General features: G+C 28.9%; 1 protein-coding gene across 1 annotated transcript in view; it reads right to left on the reverse strand.

Annotated features, from left to right (window-relative positions):
- Nucleotides 1-17,420, reverse strand: part of LOC111632209 (adenomatous polyposis coli protein-like) — a 77,917-nt gene extending 60,497 nt beyond the window's left edge. The window contains exon 1 of the mRNA XM_023376588.1: nt 17,244-17,420. Coding sequence (XP_023232356.1) covers nt 17,244-17,261 — 18 coding nt within the window. The 5' untranslated portion in view covers nt 17,262-17,420. The remainder of the gene's footprint in view (nt 1-17,243) is intronic.
- Nucleotides 17,421-21,672: the final 4,252 nt, after the last annotated feature.

Here is a 21,672-nt window from a genome sequence, read left to right on the forward strand (position 1 = left end):
CGACGTGCAATACGCAGATGCAGTTTTTTTCGTTTTTGCGGGAAATCGAACATATTTTTAGACCCATCTAAAAATTCTCTAATTAGTCTGGAAACAAGGGGACCCAATTCTTGCATTCTGTGAAAACGGGTAAGGTTGACTGTAACGTAATAATCTTTATCTTAGTTATCGTTACTTTTGCCCGAGCAACGCCGGGCCCACCTGCTAGTAATCTTATAATCGAGATGTGTTGATGATGTTAATAATAAGCGCAGAGCCCAAACGGTTAGGAGTTGAAAGTTGAAATTTGGTACACAGGATATTGCCATAAGAATATACACTAAGAAGAGATTTTTTGAAATTCCCCCGCGGGGGAGAGGGAGAAAGTTAAGGATTACGCTCTGAAGAACTCCGTTTCTATTGTACTATTTTAGATGCGGTTTTTTGCGTTTTTGCCGAAAATTAGAGAATTTTTAGATGGGTCTAAAACTATGTCAATTAGCCTCGAAGAGGGGACCTAATTCTTGCATCCGATATGAATGGGCAAGATCAGCTATGTAGTTATATAAACGAAAGATCGACCTTTATATAAACCAAATTCTACAATACAATACAATCGAAGGAGTAGAAATACGAAATTAGCTAATCTTAATATTTGTTCTTTTTTTGCCCGGGCAAAGTCGGGCTTACCTGCTAGTAATTAGTAAATGAAATATCAATCTTAATACATTTAGAAACGGTAACAAGCTATTAGCACATTGTTAGGATAACAATCCAAAATCTTGTTTTATATTTTTGAAATTTTTTAATTTCCTTTTCTGAGTAATTTTATTTTGGATTTAATAATATACTTTTTCATTAGCATGACAGAAAATCAGGATAGTTGATAAATGAGTCTTTCAATTTCTTCTTTAATTAATTAACATTTACAACACTAACATAAATGGCTAAGAAGAGCAAATAATAAACAGAAGTTAAATGATTATTATAATATTAAATTTTAATACTGAAATAAATTATATGGAATAATAAAATTCTATCTTATCATAGTCTCCTTTTCATCTTATGAACTTAATAATAAATCTTCCTTATACAATGTATTTGTATATTGATTTTAGGAAAATTTAGGCTAAAATTATCGATTAGTAAATTTTAAAAAATCTCTTATTCATATGATTCAGAAATTTAATAATAAAAGAAATTAAATATCTTTTAAACTTATATTGACTATAAAAAATATCAATAAAGGACGATAAAAAGTAATTATTTTCTTATTCTTTCATCACTTAAAAAATTTAAAACAATTACAATATTTTAAGTTTGGAATAAGTTATCATTGATTGGCAAATATGACTTATTACTGTTTTATTGAGTGACAATAGCTATTTTAAGGGCTACAATTTGAACAAATTGTAGCCCTTAAAATTCCCACTGTCGTCAATCCGTCTTTCCTTAATCTCGAGAAAAGAGTTAGATGAAATCCGAGATCAGATATGGAAATTGGGACGTCCTGCCCCAAAGGTTAATTATATACGAATTCGATGCAAACCGGAAGTCACGTTATTTCAATTCAAAACTTTCTCCTGAAAGCAGTTAATACATGACCAGCACGACTCCATTGCTAACGAAAAAGTATGATATACAGAGGCAAGACACTACAGTACTAATTTGAGATGAAGAGCATTTATTTTAAATTGGATAAATTAAAAATTGCAGCCCGGCATTGTGACTGTCACAATAAATAATCGCTCTTATTACATATATGTATTTTACACAAATACTGTATAACAAAACGATATTTACGATATATAGTGCAATCTTTAGATAATACAGTATACTGATAATTTTATTTAATTTACTTATTTTCAAACAATGAGGATATACGAAAAATATTATCCTTACATTTGCGTGTTTTTATACCTTCCATGTACTGTACGTATGTATGTATGTATGGTATTACATCGATTTTAAACGCACTTTATTAACCATTTTTACATGTTACTTTTCCGGTTGTTATATAAAACAGGGGGAAAGTGTGGCGATCGGTAAAAAAATTACCCCCAAGAATTTTAATTTTTGGACTCGGGACCTTTAAATGTCGAGAAATGCAAACAAAATTCGGGGTTTCTTTTTCTGTAAGTACGGATATTTGTGTGGGGACACGATTTTGTTCATACTCTTTGAATCTTAACTCTTGTACTTTTTGTCGAAATTTTCTGAAATTTTGCAGGGAGGTTTGTGTATTGGGGGGGATTGATGCTATTAAATTTTAGTGGCAAAAGGTCGAGTGGGAGAGGTAAAGGGGGTTGTGTCATATCTCGAGTAGGGCCGGACTTAAATGACGATTTTACTCTTTAGCATTTACAATTTTTTATAAAACCCATCCTTACCCTCAAAAATTAAGTTTATTTTGCCATGTTATAATAATTAAAAACATTAAAAGTTATTTTTAATAAACATATTATCATAACAGATGGCGCCATGAAATTTTGCTGTTAAAGTTAAACAACTCGTTGCTGGATTTTTCTTGATATAGAGTTGCGCCTTAAATTCGAAGTCCAAAAACAATAATTAACAATCAATTTGAGTATACTATGTTGTATTATCATATTAGTTCAAATCATCTTTACTGGTAACGAACATTTAATTTAACTCCTTTTTAATGCTGTATAACATTATGAAATAACATTGAAACAAAGTTGTACATGCAGAAGAATATGAAATAGAGCCGCTGAATATTTATTTTGTGGAAATTTATAGTTTTTCGAAGTTCTTATTACTTAACAAAACGTAATATAATCGGTTATTTTTAAAAATACATACACATTATTATTTAAAAACACAAGCCCACTGATGCTTACATTGTATTATTAAGATTATATCACGTGGGATCTGGCCAACTGGTCAGTGCCATGTTTGTTATATGACGTCATCGGAAATATCATCGATTCTTCCGAATTATATTGTACGTTACCAGAAAATAAAAGAATTACTAATGAAATGAATGGTGGTGGAAAATCCATACTATGCTTTACAAAACTATTACTCATCTCCAAATATTTTATAAAATCCCGCTATTAAATTATTTTTGTAGTAGTATAATACATCTATTAAATTCTTTATAGAGGGTATGAAATAATTCACTTCAAATACTATAGTAATTTTATATTATTAATTAAAAATTACTTGAAAGCAAACAATAGCCTCAAAATTATAAGTTGTTCATGTTTAAAAAAAAAATGTATATATAGCCTATACTGTAAAATTAAATCTAAATTAATTTAAATGTTAAATTTGTTACAATCTGACAGTTAATACTCATAAAAGTAACTAAATTATGTTTGGTTTTACTGTACATTATTATTTTCTATCAGCTATTTTTAATAGTTTGTAAAGTTTTAAGTTTAAGATTTATTTAAATACTATATTTTTATTTTTTATTCTTAGATAAGATGTTACTAAAATTTATAACTTAACCGTAATATAACTTAACGCTTAAACTCTAAATTAAGTATTAATGCCGATTTAAAGAATTTAAACTAGTAGTAGGCCCTAATAATAGCTGACTATTTATTCACTTTCAATCATAGTATACGAACAAACTCTGATAAGCCAATCATGTTTTTAAGTTATAATTTTAGTAATTCTAGATTAAATATTTAATTTTAAAAATAAAATATTTAGCATTGAACAATGAAACATGTCAGATTATCTTACAATAAATTGAATATTGACTGTTTTGATAATGTTTCAAAGGACAATGTTATGTTTGGGACGATTTCCGGTTACTCTAGACTAGACTCTAGTCTAGAAAAATGCCCAAACTACATAGGACCTATTAAATTAAAGCTTATGACGATGGTGCCAGTTTAAGTCGCAGAAGTAGAAACAATACGTCGAAAATTGCACTTTTTTCACTCCATAAATCGCTTGATTTTTGCTTTCAACTTCTAAAAACGTATACGCAAAACCTGAATTTCATTCTATTGCAAGTTGTAAAGAATGTCTACATTAGAAACATCTGGTTAGCACAACAATACATGTAATGCATGCCACAAATTGCACTTTTTATTTTAGACGAAATTGTTCTTTATTTAAAATTCTCAAAGTTTAAAACTATAGAAATTTATCAACTGCTTATCAATCTATCGAGTTTAATTTACGAATTTTTCAAAACGAAAAAAATAAATAAAAAGAAAGTTTATATAACAAGATAAAAAATATATATATATAAATAATTTTATATAGTAAAAATGTGCAGATGATGACGAAGTGCTCTTTTTAATGGCTTCTCAAGTCCGAAATAAATTAATATTAACAAAAATAAAATTAATAATAGTAATTGGAAAACTAGAAGCAATAAACTTAAAGTTTTAAAATAATTAATATCAATTATGTATTATGTAGCTGAACAACATTCATCCAGTCAAAACTTTAAATTGCTTACTGTCGGGTCAAGAACCCTAATAATTTAACGTGTATCATTGATTTTATATAGTTTTATTTATGCTGTAAACTTTTATATTACTTGTAATTTGTTTTTTGTTCTCGTTGCTGTTGAAGATTTTTATACTGCAAGATTTGTAACTGTTTTTTGTGAAAAGAAAAATTTTCGATATAAATCATATGATGTAATAAGTAACAAATCTAGATTCTTCAAATAAAAATATATTATTTAAAGTAACTAATAAAATATGAATAAAAATTTTCACTTTTTTTCTTTGGCCAAATAAATATATCAATTAAATAGAATACAGAAAAAGTAAATACAATTTACTATATTTTGTCGTCTTTATATTATTCATTTCCATTTAATTACAGTTAAAAGTAAATTCTTATGCTAATAAACAATTTGAAAGTACTTTAATGTAATGACGTATTCATACAAGTGGCCAAAATGACTCATGAGTTAATTGGCTATATTAAAACAAAAATGACGTTATCTCGAATAGCAATTCAAAAATGCATCGTTACTAAGTGCAACAAAACTATTTATATTACGATTGATAATTGAATTTACCAATTTAAAATGCCATTTTATTAAAATTTTTATCATCATCCACTTACAAATTAGATACAGATGCTTATGATTCTAATTTTTCTGAGACATTATAGATATTAAAATAACACAAACATTTACTTTGCCTGTAGTTAGTCCCACTTTAAACGTTTCACAAGTTAGTTGTATAGTTGAAGATACCATTATTATATGATTTATTTGATACAGACAATAGAAAATATCACCAACTTTCATTCATTACATATTATACTGACTTTTTTTAATAGCTACAAAATGAGTATTATCATCATCATCTCAATATTTATTTTTATATTAATACAAATGAAAATTATTATGCATACCAATTTTTAACAATACTTGTCATAATAGCAGTTTGTCATTAGTTAAACATAGAATGAATTTTCATTTCACAGAGTCCACACAACAATCACTACTCTAAAAAAGTTCAGCTAGTTTCTGCCATAATTTTCAATTTTTAAAAGTTATGTTTTAAGCATTAAATTTAAATTTTATCATAAAAAATGATGATAAATTTATTACTCCTATATAATATTATATCGTATGTATAATATATATATATTATATATATATACACACACACATATACACACACTATTTTTTTCAATAATTACAGAAATTAGAAATTGCCCTTCCTACATTTCAATTTTTATGATGTGCTGTACTGTACATATCAAAATTTATTAAAGACGCACTAAAAACCTTGAGTTATAAAATTGAATAGCAATTTTTTATTGTGACATCGTCACAATGCAGGCTGCAATTTTTAATCATATTTAATTTAAAATATATGATCGCCACCTCACATTAGTACTGTAGCATCTTGTCTCTGTACATCATACTTTCCTTTAACAACAGAGTCATGCCAGTCATATGTTGATTTCATAAAAGTTTTGAATTGAAATAACGTGACTTCCAGTTTGCATCAGAAGTTCGTATGTAGTTAATTGGGATCTCCTATCCCAAAGGTTTCCATATCTGCTCTCAGATTTCATCCATCTAACTCCATTCTCAAGATTAAGGAAAGACAGATGGACAGATAAATGACAGTGGAAATTTATAGGTCAACAATTTTTTCAAATTGCAGCCCAATAAAAATTGTTTATGCCACTTGTACAGGGCTTGCTAAATACTCATGAAATCAGAAAGAAAATTTGTGTACATATTGTATATAACATATTGTATATAACTTGTATATAACTGGTGTTAAGACTCAATATTATAAAAATCACTGATATGATATAAACATGTTTATTTTCCTTTTCATAACTTTTCTTTTACATAACTTTCAATTATATTGCAACTAACTAACTACCTATTAGCATTAATGTGTCCAGGATGTAAGAACTATCATAAATATAATAACTGTTTGCTAAATGTTGGATATGTTAATGTAAATCAATCTTTAAATTTTGTAGAGTTGTCAAAACTCCATTTGTGATGTCAAATCCATCAAGATAGTCACAATCTACATTAAATTAACTTTATTATTTACTTTCATTTACTTAGATATACATAATGATTAAAAATTTTATCTTAAAACAAAATTTCAAAAAGTTAATTAGCAATATTATGTATAAATGTTATGCCTGTTACATAGTACATTAATTGACAGTGATATCACAGAAAGTTCCAGAATAACTTGTAACAACATAATTGCAATTGTCAGTAAATGATGAGCGATTCTGAAGAGTGATGCATTATAACACTATATACAGTAGAGCCTCGATTATCTGACCCCCTATCAACCGACCGTCCTAGTCGGCAAATTTCAAATGTCCGCTAGTGATGTGGCGCTACAATATTTGGCTATGTCTTGGCTACTTTAATATTATTTTTACGTGTTTTAGCTGGCAACACTCATTCAAAGGGACAAATTCAACACTCACTCATGAAAGGGAGCCAGTATTTAAACGAGGCTTAACTTTCTAATTTTTAACGATACAATAGCGATGATTATTATTTTAAAAAATTTTTGTTAGGCTTAACATCGATGAAAATTCAACGCAAAGTAGGTTAATAGCGATATACTAATCTACTAATTACATGGGATATAATAATATACTACACTAATAATAGATTTTTTCATACACTTCGGTTATCCGCCCTTTCAATTATCTGACCAAGCCGAGTCCCCAATTAGGTCGGATAATCGAGGCTCTACTGTAACTGTAAATTTTTAAAATGCTTTATTACTCTTATATATTCTGTTAATTTGATAAATCATATCATATTTTCTGTTTGTTTCTCCTAAATAGAATTAAAATCTATATAAATAAAGTTATATCAGTCTCACTGACATGAAATATTTAAATAGAAGTATACTTACAGAAAAATGAAATAGTATTTTTGAAAAAAAAAAACCTTGTAAAACATTGGAAATCTCAAAAAAGTCAAATATTTTAGGCCCTATGAAATGTCAAAGATAAACCTTCAAACCTCATTTGAATAAAAGGACTTATTCAAATAATGATTAAGTGAGTCACTTTAATTATTTAGCAAATGATGATGATGATATAGATTCAATCATAAAAAGGTTTATATAAAACAAAGTTATTTGCTAGTGTTAAAACAGTCACAATTGTCATCATCTCCTTAATTAAGTCAACCATCATGAAAAGTGCCTTTTCAACGGAAATGTTTCTTTATTCTACAAAATATGACATCAGATCATTCTATGGAGGGACTCAACAGAGAACTCACTAGTGATATAAGTGTTGAATTTAGAAATGTATGGATTGTCTTGAACTTATTGTGACTAGTTGTGAACAATTTAATACTACCCAGATATTGTGTGAATGAACATCTCTCTCTCTCAGTAAATGGTGAAAGAATAAACTAGTTATATCTCATTCCAGATTCAAACATCCTATGACACTTATGCTTGATTTTGAACTGAAATAATGTGACTTCCAGTTTCTACCAGAAGTTTATATATAGTTAATTGGGGACTCCTGCCACTAATCTTTTCATATCTGGTCTCGGCTTTCACCTATCTAACTTCCTTCTCAAGATTAAGGAAAGATGGACAGAGACAGATAACAGTGGAAATTTATAGGGTCTATAATTTTATCAAATTGGAGCCCAACATATTTATTTGAACAATCTGCCAATCCACCAGTGATTTCTTTAATAATGAATTAGAACAATGATGAATGATAAATTGATCAACAAAGTAGACTTTCATTTATATGTATTGTACAAACCCAACCACATTTCACCAATTTTACATACATACATACATAAATATACAGTGTTCTTTTTTTAAAACAATTACTGTTAATCTAAAAATAAAGTTCTAAAAATTCTAAAATTCTAAAAATAAAGTTCTAGTAAAATTCTCTTAAATTCTAAAAATAAAGTTCTAGTAATCTTGAAATAAAGTTCTGTTTTAGGAAAAATATAATAATAAAAACCAGTGTTTAATACTACTATCATAATTTATGGCATATAAAATACACTCCTATTTCAGCATAAAATATTTAGTATATTTAAGAATAAATATAATCTCTTTATGTACTGTACATGATCTCTAGTAGATGGCATTAAAAATTTTTGAAAAATGATTTTTCTATGGAAAAATCCTTTTCCAAACAATTCTCAAAAATAGAAATAAATAAAAACAATTTTTTTTGTATTAGAATCCTATTTAATTCTTCTATTAATGTACAGTTCAGAATTTTGAAATACAAAATTTGTTAATTTTCTATGAATTTTTAAAATCAGAAAATTTGTTGATTGTGTTAGAACTTCTATAACATAGTTAGGCTCTGTTATATGAAGATTGCATGCATATGTTAAATTTTAAATTTGAAATATTTTAATATTCAAATTATTATTTTTTAAAAGTCTGTATTAAAATGCAACTCTTCTGTGAAACAATAATATATATTCTGAACTTCTAGCAATACAAGTACATTTGTAATCCTTTACAGTAAAGTTCAATTGTTAAATTTTCTTTATAAATGCTAAAACTGAGTCTATGAGGTGGGAAATCAATTCTGATGAATTGCAAACATGATCCAATGAGAATAATCAACCAAATTCTTTTTTTGATATCTGATATGATCTAATTTACTATACTTTCATCAACATGAAAATATAGTGAATGCATGTATCTATGGACCTATATCTGATTAACAACATATAACACATCATCTTAGGTCAATATAAACATAACTAATTTGCCCTGTTTGAATCTGCCATTTTAATTTTGTACAGCACACTCTATAGTTCATTGGAATCAACAACAGAAATTATAATCCTTAGAATAACAGGAATGAAGCCTATGTTTATAATAACTGACTATTAGTTACTGATTAAACCCACTAATCAGACCTACTCTAACTGAATAATCAGATAACTAATGATTTCATAAATATAAATGAAGATGAAAATAGCAAATCAATATCAAGCATCTATATAGCTATGCTTAACCAGCAAAATAAATTTTTCACAAAAGCATTTAGGTTCTAGATATTATCATCTTTTATGGGCTAAAAGTGTTACAGAAATTTTAACCTATTTCTTATATTAATTCAACACATAACTTTACTCTTATATATTCTGTTAATTTGATAAATCATATCATATTTTCTGTTTGTTTCTCCTAAATAGAATTAAAATCTATATAAATAAAGTTATATCAGTCTCACTGACATGAAATATTTAAATAGAAGTATACTTACAGAAAAATGAAATAGTATTTTTGAAAAAAAAAAACCTGTAAAACANGTATTATTCTACTAATATAATATAATATATATAATCCATTAGAAAAATTATCAATAGCAGACGTGGGCAAATGAGGCTCTTTTTGAGTTACTTGAAGCTCTTGCTGAAAGTGTTCATTTCTGCTTTTTATTATTATTTTTACAATTTTATTTCCACAATTTTGTGAAAATATGTTTATTAAAAAAATTCAATACAGGTAGGCCTCCTACAACGCGGTACCTTTAGAACACATTTTCACTCAAACGTGGTTGGAAAAATGCGGAAATTTTCTTACAACGCAATACTTTTACAGCGCGGTTTACAGTATTTAGAAACGAATTATCTTTCACATAACAGAAAAATCGCACCGGATCACGTAATATGCGCCGCAGTTCGATGTACAGAGCTAAATGTCCTCGAAAACACCTGTTTGTCGACGTTGACATGTTATTCCCATGAAAGTTTCAGGGGAAGACCGGTTTTCTAGACAAATGTGCATCAGTTACCATAAACACTCAAATATCACTGAATTTTCGATAATTTATACTCTTTCAATAGGTGGGGACTGCAAAAAAGATCCAAAATACAGTATAAACTTCTATTGGGTGTATATTTTTAACAACATAGTGAAGGGAAGTTATTTTTTTCGATCTTTACTGTCCACAAAACTGCTTGAAAAAAATTTAGCCATAACAATGTCAAATGAAAAGAAAGGACTGTCATTAAAAAAAAAAAAAATTATCTCTCTTAAAACAAAGATAGAAATTTTGGATCAAATTAAAAATCAAGAACAGATAGCTGATATTGGTAGATATTTTAATTTAAATGAGTCAACTATTCGGTCGATTAAGCAATAGGAAGAAAAGATTAGGAATTCGGTCACATCTGGATCATCTATTCTTGCGAAAAATGTTACTCGTCCGAGGGCACTATAATGAAAAAAAAAAAATGGAACAAGCACTAATATTATGGGTAGAAGATATGAACAAGAAACGGTTGCCTTTAAATAAAAATGCAGTTAAACACAAAGCCTTAAAAATATTTGATTATTTAAAACAAATGGGACAGTCGTCAGCTGATGAAACCAGTGTGAAATTCGTGGTTAGCAATGGCTGGTTTGAAAAATTCAAAAAACGCCATTCAAGCACCAAGTTTTTCTCTTTTTTAGAACCAAATCCCAGTTTTTGTATTAAGTTGGTGTCTCCTATAGTGCGATTTCCCACAATGCAGTATTTTCAAGGAACGTATCTACCGCGTTGTAGGAAGCCTACCTGTATTTGTTTTTTTATTATATTTATATTATAATAAAATCGCAATTCAGAACTGAGGTACAGAATAAAAAAGTCAAGAACTGCAGCTCCCATGTATTTTGCAAAACCTACATTTCGGCTCCCATTGAACTCTTGCTTGCCCACCCAATATATCATCTAACTAAACTTTCTCTTTAAAATAAACAAATTATTACACACATTTTTCTAATAAACATTTTAAATTTCAGTCAAACTTAATTATAACAGATTCAAATAAAATATTGATAGATACACTGCTATTATGGACTAGTTTTCTGGACCTGGCCAATTATCTTTTTTCAATATGTAAATTGACTCTGTTAGCACAGACTATGTTGCAGCAGATATTTGGTTATAACACTATTTTTCTCCCAATGAAAAATAAACTGAAATGTAGTAGACTTTAGCATGTTTAAAAAAGAGCAATATTGGGCAAGATAGCTGAGAAAAGGAAATAATGGCTATTAGCATGGATTCAAAATGTTACATCATTAAAGAAGTTGAATGTGGAAAAGAGAAGTCAGAGATTTATGAGAAATTCATTAATCTAAACAAACTGTAAACAATTTGGAACAACAGTGAAAAAGTTCAAAAAGTAAGAACAGATCACTTCAAAAGAGCTTCCTTGTCATCCTCATAGGTTGACAAGGATGATCTTTTGAAGTGATTTAAGTTAACAAGATTATATCATATTTCCATAAATGGACCTTTCTTTTGAAAGAAAGCTAATGATATCTGTCACAGAGGCAAGAAAAGCAAGGAAAGCTTAATAGTAATGGTTGGTGCAAATATGAATGAAAGTGAAAAGCTTTCACTACTAGTGATTGGGAAATATGAATATCCTCACTGCTTCAGAAAAGTTAAAACTTTACCTTTGAAATACTCATTTAATACAAAAGCATGGATGACAACAGAGATTGAAGAGGTTCGAAAGACAATTAAAAGAAAAGAAACATTGAGTGCTTTTCATCATTGATAACTATCCTGCTTGTTCCAAAATTAGGACCTGAATAAAATAACACCTATCTTTTTACCACCAAATTTGACTTCATATTTACAACCACGTAATATGAGAATTACAGAGTCTAAAAGTCAACATTGAAAAAAAAAAACAAAATGCAATTTCTGATATGATTATTTCTGTTCTAAATTCTTTGTGAAGGTTTCAAAAAGCATAAAAAAATGTAATGCAAGAAACAATTGCAAACTATTTTAAGCAAGCAGGATTTTCAGCATCAGCTCCACTAAAAAACAGTAACACTGCATCAGGTGAAAACAACCTGCCTCTTTCAGTTTTTGTATAAAAAGATGCCAACTTCAATGACTATGTTAAAATTGATAATGCTGTAAACATCTGAGACATCTGACAGACAATATCATTAAAATAGTAAATATCTAATATGTACTGCATTGTGTCAGTACATTTTTATGTCAGCAATTCTGAAGACAAAACAAAAAAGAAAAAACTTTTGCTACATGATGATGCTAAAAATGCACTCTGTACTATATTACGATTTGTTAACAACTTCTGACAGCAACAAAGAACAAAAGTGTTGGAACTGGAATTGTTTAATTCAAAATGCATTTTTTGTAATAAACAAAAACGATAGTTACATTATTTCAAATAATCAAAGGTTTGTTATGTAATAAATAGTTTTCTTCAAACTTTATATTATTTTTCTTAGTAGGCTATATTCTTTAGCAATTCTGATAGAGGAAAAATTAATATACCGTGATAAGAAGCATTTTTTTGGCACTTTTCAAAATACTTTATATCTGAGGTCTGTCATCTATGAAAGACCAACTTTCAGTTGCCCCAAAAGTCCATTAAAACATTAGAATTTAGAAAAACAGTCAAACTTTGTTCCTCATTTTACATTTTTGCATATATTACACATAGTATAAAATAATTTTTTATATTTGATGAAATTATTTCTACTCCTTTACTACTAAGCATATGATTTTTAAACTTTATTTAAATGATATACCAATCATCTTTGTTCATTTATAAATTATTATATTATTCAAATCCCAAGAATGGTCATAATTACCTAGCCTAATCATAAAATGACAATTTGGTAATTGTCATTTTAATGAAACATGTACAGTGAAACCATGCTTAATGAGCATAATTCGTTTCTGAATCTTACTTGTAATGCAAAGCACTTGTTAAGCAAAACAATTTTTCCCATGTAAATGTAAAATATGATAATGCATTCCATTCCGAAAAAAAATAGGCTACTCAAATATTTTATGTATAATGTTTATTCAAAGAAAATTATACAATATACATTGTTAAGGAGAGTGAACCATCTTCATCTTTTCTTCTAGCATGAAATGAACAAACCTGGAATGCAAATTCAATTTGCAAAAAACAAAAAATAATTGAAATACAGTAGTATCTAATATTTAATTATAGAGACTACATAGCCAAAGAATTTGGCACATCATGTGGTGTGTTTATTATATAATGGACTATGGTTGTTGATGTTTATAAATAATATGTGTGAACATAAATGACACTAAGATGCTAGCGGAATGATTGGCAAACAGACTGATGGAGCATGCACACAATCCAGGACTTTCCCCTCTCCTCATCACTTGTTATGCAAAACATCACTCATTAAGCGAGTCACTTTTTTACAATTTATTTTGCTCATTATGTGAGGTTCCACTGTAGTTATAATTTAGAACATTAAAATTTAATATAACGTTAAATTATGAATTATATTTGATCAGTGAACTCACATTGCCTTTAAAATTTTTAAACTTTTTAAATATATATTTAAAATCAAAGAACAACTATTACATCAGATCTTCTTAACCAGATTATTTTTAAACTAATTTGAAATTAGATAAGATAGAGACACCACTTATCTTTAAATCAAATTTATTTATAAAATGTAACAAGCAATTATTCATTGTGATATCATCACAATGCTGGTCTGCAATTTTTTATCCTATTTTTAATCTATTTAATTTAAAATATATGCTCTCCACCTCAAATTATTAGTAGTCTCTTGCCCCTGTACATCACACTTTTCTTTTAACAATACAGTTGTGCCAATCATCTATTAACTGCTTTCAGGGGAAAAGTTTTGAATTGAAATAACATGACTACTGGTTTGCATCAGATGTTCATATATAGTTAATCCCTAAGATTTCCATATCTGGTCTCTGATTTCATTTCTCTAACTCCATTCTTGAGATTAAGAAAAGATGAAGTGATAACAGTGGGAATTTATAGATCTACAATTTTTTTTCAAATAGCAGCCCAATTATGTAATTTCAAACTATCTAAAATAGCCTTATTTAAAATCTGATCATATTTTTGGCTACATTACTCAAGCTTATGGCTGTTCTTCATATATAAGCATATGTCTCTAATATAACTGGCAAGTCCAACTACCTCCATAAAGTGAATATTACCATATAGCAAAAGTTTTCTCACTTGCTAGTGCAAATAAAAGCTTAATAATATATTGAAACTATCGTTATTAAATGTACAACAGCACTAGGCCTAAAAAACAATGAAAAAGTAAAAATTAATAAATAAAAGAAATCCTAAAAACCCCTCCTAAGTGCATAGCAAGCACCAAAAATAATAAAATGTGAATACAGTTTGAAAGTGATATATTAGAAAGGTGCTATAAAGTAAAAGAGCATACTTCTATTGATTGATTTTACAAAATCAAAAAAAAAAATATGTATAACTTTATTACAAAATGCAATGTTTTTTGATCAATATAGATCAGAAGAAAGTACAATCACATACAAGATCTCATGTTACATACTGATTTGTTGCAGGGTATTCTTTCTTACCTAGAGTTCCTTGGATACAATAGATCTAAATGCTAACTTTCCATGCTATACATTGTCACAATTTGAATCATGCATTCAGTTTCCTTTTTCACTTTAATAAAAAGATCAAATAGCTTTCAGAATGTTTTATTACTTTACAAAATTTAAGGTATATTTTTGTGTACCTAAGCAAATGTTGGTTGTTTGTCTATATTTTAGGTCGTCACTTCTGGTTTGTATTGTTTCTCAAAGAATGGATAAACAAATTCTTTAGCAAACAACATTATCAAAAATCTATTAGTTTCTTTAAGTGAGATGCTAAACGTTTTGATAAACTATTTCTGTTAAAAATAATGTAACTAAAAGAGAAGAGGACACAAAAATGCATTAAGAGAAACTGTTTTCATTAAACAAACACTAGGTGGCACACAAAAACATGTCTAGTTGACAGACAGAGTATCACAGAAATTGCCTGCATCTAGATACCCCGCGTTTCTTTATGCAGCGAGAATGTAGCGAAATGACGTCACGAGCAGTGTTGGCCAATTAGAAACCAGTTTCAGTGTGTTCGCTGTAAAGCGCTTCTCGAGCGCTGCATAAAGAAACGCGAGGATACTAAACATTCTAGGCATAACCCTAATTTGATTTTTATTGTATAGTTACTTTGTCTTCTGCAATTTTACAATCCTCTGTTTTATTTTACAAAATCAAAATCTTTTTATTTGTTTTCTTTGTAAAATTTATTTTAAAATTATTAAATTTTATTATTAATAATATATTCATAAGATCATTCCAATAGAATAACATTCACTTATTTTGTAAGCAAACAGATCAATTGTGATAGAAACATCTATTTTCAGTGAATTCATAAAATCAGTTTTGTTCATTATGTTCTCTGAAATATACAAAATAAAAATATTAAAAAATTCTACCTAGAAAAATTGTACTTTTAAGTTTAAAATGTTTTTTCTATTTATTTTATCACGTCATATATAGAGCAACAAATATATTTTCTTTATTATACATCTACCAAAGTTATATCTATACATATTTAATACAATTTTTATTATGTATTACATAATAAAATCAAACATAATAGTGACAGGAGTAAAGTAATATTGAAATATAATGAAAAATTAAACTGATAAAAAATCTTACAGCTTTAAATACATAGCAGTTATCAAGATAGGAACAAAATAGTTTCAAAAAAATGTGTCAGTAATTTTGTATGCTATATTTTGGAAAAAGTAGAGTAAGCTTCTCAAAAACAATCTGAATTCAATTTAAACTTCTCTAAACATGTATGTCATTTAAGACTGTAAATCCCAAGGAGAAAACTGTTTAACCTAAAACTATTAAAATTATTTATATAATTTGCTCATCTATTAAAACAGTAATATATCTTTTCTTTTTAATGCTTACAACCAACATAAACACATATTGCATTATGTAGAATAATAATCATATTGTATTTGTGTGAGTGATTATTTGATACTGTTATGTACTTGAGTGATTTTTTTTTAGGAGACTTAGAAGTCATTAGTTTTCCTAACTAAAAAAGTTAAATTCATTTACTTACTTATAAATTTTTCACAAACGAATGAAAAAACGTTTCTATAACATTTATTTATTTTAAATTCAATAAAATAGATTTAAATAAATAGTAATGATGTAATAATTGTTTCCTAGCTCAAAACATATGCAATTCAAATAAATGAAATACTACAGCAATTCTTGTTTATTTTTAAATATTTTGTTACCTTTTATCACACTCTCGCTGCAGATGATTTTTTTCTAATTTTAATTACAACTATAAAAATAGTTTAAAAAAATAAAAATTATCTCAATTATGAGCATAATCAAAATACATTAATTTTTGTTTTATATACAACTAGAAACAGTGAAAATATTTCAATCTCATAAGCAACTGTTTATAAATTTATTCTAAAGATAAACTATAAATTTATTCTAAACTTTTTTAGAAATCAAACTCGGTTGCATTGTACAATCAAACACATTAAAGTTATATAATTCAATAGAGCAAATATGAATGAAATTTTTTTCATACATCAATATATATTCAATTAAACAAATACATACATTATGTTAATTGTAATAACCAATAAATTACTTAGTTTTACATCACTTATTAAAACATCTCTCTAATTTAATGATATTCAAGTAAAAACAACGAACATAAAATAAATACATTTTGCCAAAATACAAATTCCTTAAGAATGCAAGTCGGTGTTCGATTAACATAAACAAATTTTAAAATTTCCGGCTTTAAATACCATTATCAACTATCGTATTGAATTACATTACATAAAGTATAATAAACAGTAGAAAAATTTGTTTTAATTAAAGAACATTTTCAAAAAAACGATCATTTACGTTTTAGAATATAAAAATATAATCCTTACCTTCTTATTTATCGGCATAATCGCTTTCTAACAGTCAACAAACGAAAAATTATCCTAACATCGAACGTAGTAATATACAGAAATCATCGACCGAAAAGATAGCTGTAATATACTCAACCTAATTTCGATCCGTCAAGAAAGCTTGGCTTCGATTCACATACGACTTCCATCTTGATCGCTCCCTCTATTTTTTTTATTTATTTTTTATTATTATTTTTTATATCTTTTAAGTAAAACTTATGAAACTCATTTCCAAGTTATGATATATATATATTTATATATATACATATATATATTTATATATATACATAAATACATACATACATAAGTACTTTATATATATATGTATATGTATATTACAGCAAAAATATTACCAAAAAGCTGAGGAAAAGAACAGATCAGTTTGTTAATCACAGCCACTTATAAGGCAATGAAAAATCTACATCTAAATTAAGGACTAGCATGAGAATAAGCAACCTTTAAAATGAACTGATTCTATACCTCAGCCATTGGCAACAAGGAAATAACTGCTCAAGAATACATTTACATTTAATTATGTAAAGGGANTCCCTGCTCCGGATAATCGGTATTTCACTGTATAAGCTATTTCGATTAGCATTGACAGCAGACTAGTATTTAAAAATCGTTTAAAATGTCTGCCGCTTTGTCCCAATTAAATAGAAAAAAATATATACTATATATAAACGATGTATGTATTTAAATATTGCACGTTCGCAAACGCCAAAACACTGGTGTCGAAGAGAGAAAAATGTTACCAATGCAACTTTTATTTTGATTTTTTAAGTTAATCTTTGTTTTCTTCGAGTAGTTTACTGATTTCCGTTTCATGTTTTGTCTCTTTATATATGAATCGCATTGAAAACATTAAGTTTCATTGCATTGTTTTTCTTTTTCCACCCTATGGCCGAACCTATGATAGATATGAATACAGAACGTATTAAGTACTGTACTGTACATCTTTTTAATCATTCTCGTGGGTTCGGCCACGCCTACAATGGAGCGACCGGGTGTTGAAAGACGAGATTTTTTTGAAGGATAATCCCGTTTGTAATATGCTATAGCTCACACTTATTTTGCACAATTTTTTTACAGAAGATTGTATCTATTTTCTTTCCATCATAATAATTGCTATAAACCAGGGGTCGCCGAACTACGGCCCGCGAGATCAGTTTATCCGGTCCGTTGCCGCACTGAGCTAAAATATAATTACATCTATCTATATGGAAATATCATAGATTGTAGATAAACTTACTATGTAAAAAAATTAAAATGAGTGTAAGTAAAAATGCCCAAATTGGTCCAATCTGATTTTTTAATCTGACAGTAAAATTTTTAGATAAATCAGTTAAATAAAAAATTCGGCTACTTTGGATATCAGAGCGCTTTTCGTATAAGTACTGTACTTGCAATGAAGTTTCTAAGAAAAGCGATTACAAGCTTGCTGCAGCGATCGTATTTATGTATTGGTAAATAAATATGTTGGTTGTCTTTATTGTGCATTCAGTGTGCTGTATTGAACAAAACGGTTATACGGCCGCGCTCGTCATTCTCTTAGTTATCTGGCCCGCTGTAAAAAAGTTTGGTGACCCCTGTTATAAACTAACAACTCTACTACCCGATACATTGTAATACTAACGGCAGTGGTTGGCGTTAGGGTGCGACTATGCAGACCCGAGCGCGCAAGAATATGTGGCGAGAAGAGGCGCGACGCGATAAATATCAAAACCCGTCAGATACGTGCAAGAACCAGAAATTCGCTCACACCAGCGAGATTTCTTGCATCTCGCTTGTGCATGTTTTCCTTTGCGAGAACTATATCGCTCGCTACTAAATTCGCGTCTGCATAGTCGCACCCTTAGTGTAATAATTGCTATTCTGAAGTTTTATAGAGTCCTAGAGGCCAAGCATACTTGGCTCCTAGGCAACTATGCTTGGCCATCTAACTCCTTGAACCTATAACTATAATCTTCAGATAGGATAATTCTGATGTTCATTGTTTTGGACAGACATTTTATCAAATTCGATTGTATCTCTTTCACTTGCATTTTCTGGTAACACGTTTATTGTTACCCGTTCTGGTAACACGTTTATTGTTTATTGTTATTGGTAACAGTATTAATAAATAGCCAACCAGGGCCCAAGTGGTCTTCGTACCCTGAACACTGGGAGTTTGGTCGTGGGTTCGCGTCTCTCTAGGAAGGGCTGGCCACATGGAGTTTTCCGGGTTTTTTCCACGCTAAAAACTTTCACCATGAAATCATGAATATTAGCTACTAGAATGCATACCAGAGGAAGACTATTTCAACATTGAATTTAAATAAACCAAAAAATACATTGTACTCAGTTTGGTACTCCAAACCAGAATCAAAATTACTTCGACAATTAAATTTGTACATAGAATTTTCTCGACTAAACATAAATTTTTTTATATTTAATAACTTATCAAATTTCGTATTAACTGTTTAAAGATTCGATATTTATTGAAGTTGAGCACTTTTAGATGAATTTATAATTGAATTAATAATAATGTTTTAACAGTGATGACGGGTGACGAAAATAGTAAAAATTCACACGATTCATAATGAAAAAATATTCAAAAATAATAAACAAAATATAATTTTAATTTGGAACTTGGAATTTAGTAGTGAAAAAATCGCGTAAAAAGTAAAATTACATTAAAATGAGATCCACGAGCCTTTTGATAAAAAGTTTTTAACATTGGTGGAAAAATCCTCCAAAATTAAATTACAAAAAGCAATTTGTACATAAAAATACTACGCCTATTCGTGTTAAATAATGTTTTCTCTACTTAGTAACAAATGAATTATTAATTAATGATCTGAAAAAAGTAAAATATGAAGGACGTGATGACCAGTAAAGCTGCTTTGTTAGAAGAGTTAAGATATTTCCTCAAGTTAGCCGCTGTGCGCTGGTGCAACGAGGTTCACAAAGTTAAGATAGCTCAGCGTTTCTCAACCTGAGTCGCGAAACAGTAATGAAATCATTTTATGAGAAAAAATCATTTATTATAAACTTATAAACATTTTACTTACAATAAGTACACATGTAAAGAAAAGAAATTAATGTGATGGTTGCATTTGTTTTTCATTTAAAATTTTCTCCATACGTGGCTCTACGTTAGAAACACACAAAAGCAAATTGTTTTCGAGTGATAAAAGACGATTTACATTTATAAAAAAAATAATTTAATAAATAAAAAAATTTGCATTTATAATTGCAGTCAAAATTCAATTAGTAATAGTAAGGGTTACTGTTATTATTCCTTTGGGTGGGGGTCACGGAGCTAAGAAGGTTGAGAATCGCTGAGATAGCTGTATGCATATTATACGAACATTATGTACTGCATCTGAAATGAAAAGATTTGCTGCTTTGCGTAAGATGGGCTACCCTTTTTGTTTTGTGCACAAAAAGTCATTGCGTATTGGAACGTTTCGGGCACGATTTGGCTACATAATTTCACCGTTTGTTTCAACTTAGAACGGCAGATCTACTCGTGTCACCTTTACCTTTATAGGTCATGTGCAGCCCGAGATTTTTTTTTTCAAATGTGGCCCAAGGGAGCCAAAAGGTTGGACGCTCCTGGTATAGACGTTGTCACAGTAGGGGCGGTAGCATCCCGAACCAGTAAAGTAGAAATGAAAACAATATGTACAGTACAGTAAAATTCAACCGCAGTAAAGCAGATACCACCTACACAAAACTTTGACTTTTTAAATCACAAATTCTAACATCGCAACGTATTGCCCTGAATTAAAGCGATCAGTCAATCAGCGGACTGCGGAGTATTATAATTTTAAGTAAAAAAATGTCTAGTTATTCGCACAAATTCAGCCCAATCCAATCAAGCTACCACAATTATTTTGGATGCCACAATATGGCGCGAATAGTTTGCTAGGGGCTGAAATTTACACGCAAAGGATGCCTACCGTTCCTCCCTGCTCCGGATAATCGGTATTTCACTGTATAACGATGCATGACGTCGTAGATTGCAAGGTCGCTCCCATTGCACTGTCGAGTGAGATTTGTAAATATGCATGCATATTTACAATTAAAGTTAAGGCAGGAGGACGACGTAACTGTCTCGTCTATCCAAACAAAAGTATTTATAAAGTTTAGTATTACTGAAACTTAACAATAATAAACTACTGTCAAACTTTACCTACGTGCACCGTCATGGCCGCACAGTGGGGGACCACGTTCTAACCTAACCTATTCTAATAAATTACCAATAATTTGATAATTAGAATAGGTTAGGTTAGAACGTGGTCACCCACTGTGTGGCCATGACGGTGCACGTATATAAAGTTTGACCTAAACTACTTTTTATTGATACTTACATCCTTCTCTGTCTACAAAGTATTATGATCCATTTCTAAGGTAAGGAATT

The sequence above is a fragment of the Centruroides sculpturatus genome, unplaced genomic scaffold, assembly GCF_000671375.1.
Source record: "Centruroides sculpturatus isolate CEXI.00-Female unplaced genomic scaffold, Cexi_2.0 scaffold407, whole genome shotgun sequence".
NCBI lineage: Eukaryota > Metazoa > Arthropoda > Arachnida > Scorpiones > Buthidae > Centruroides > Centruroides sculpturatus.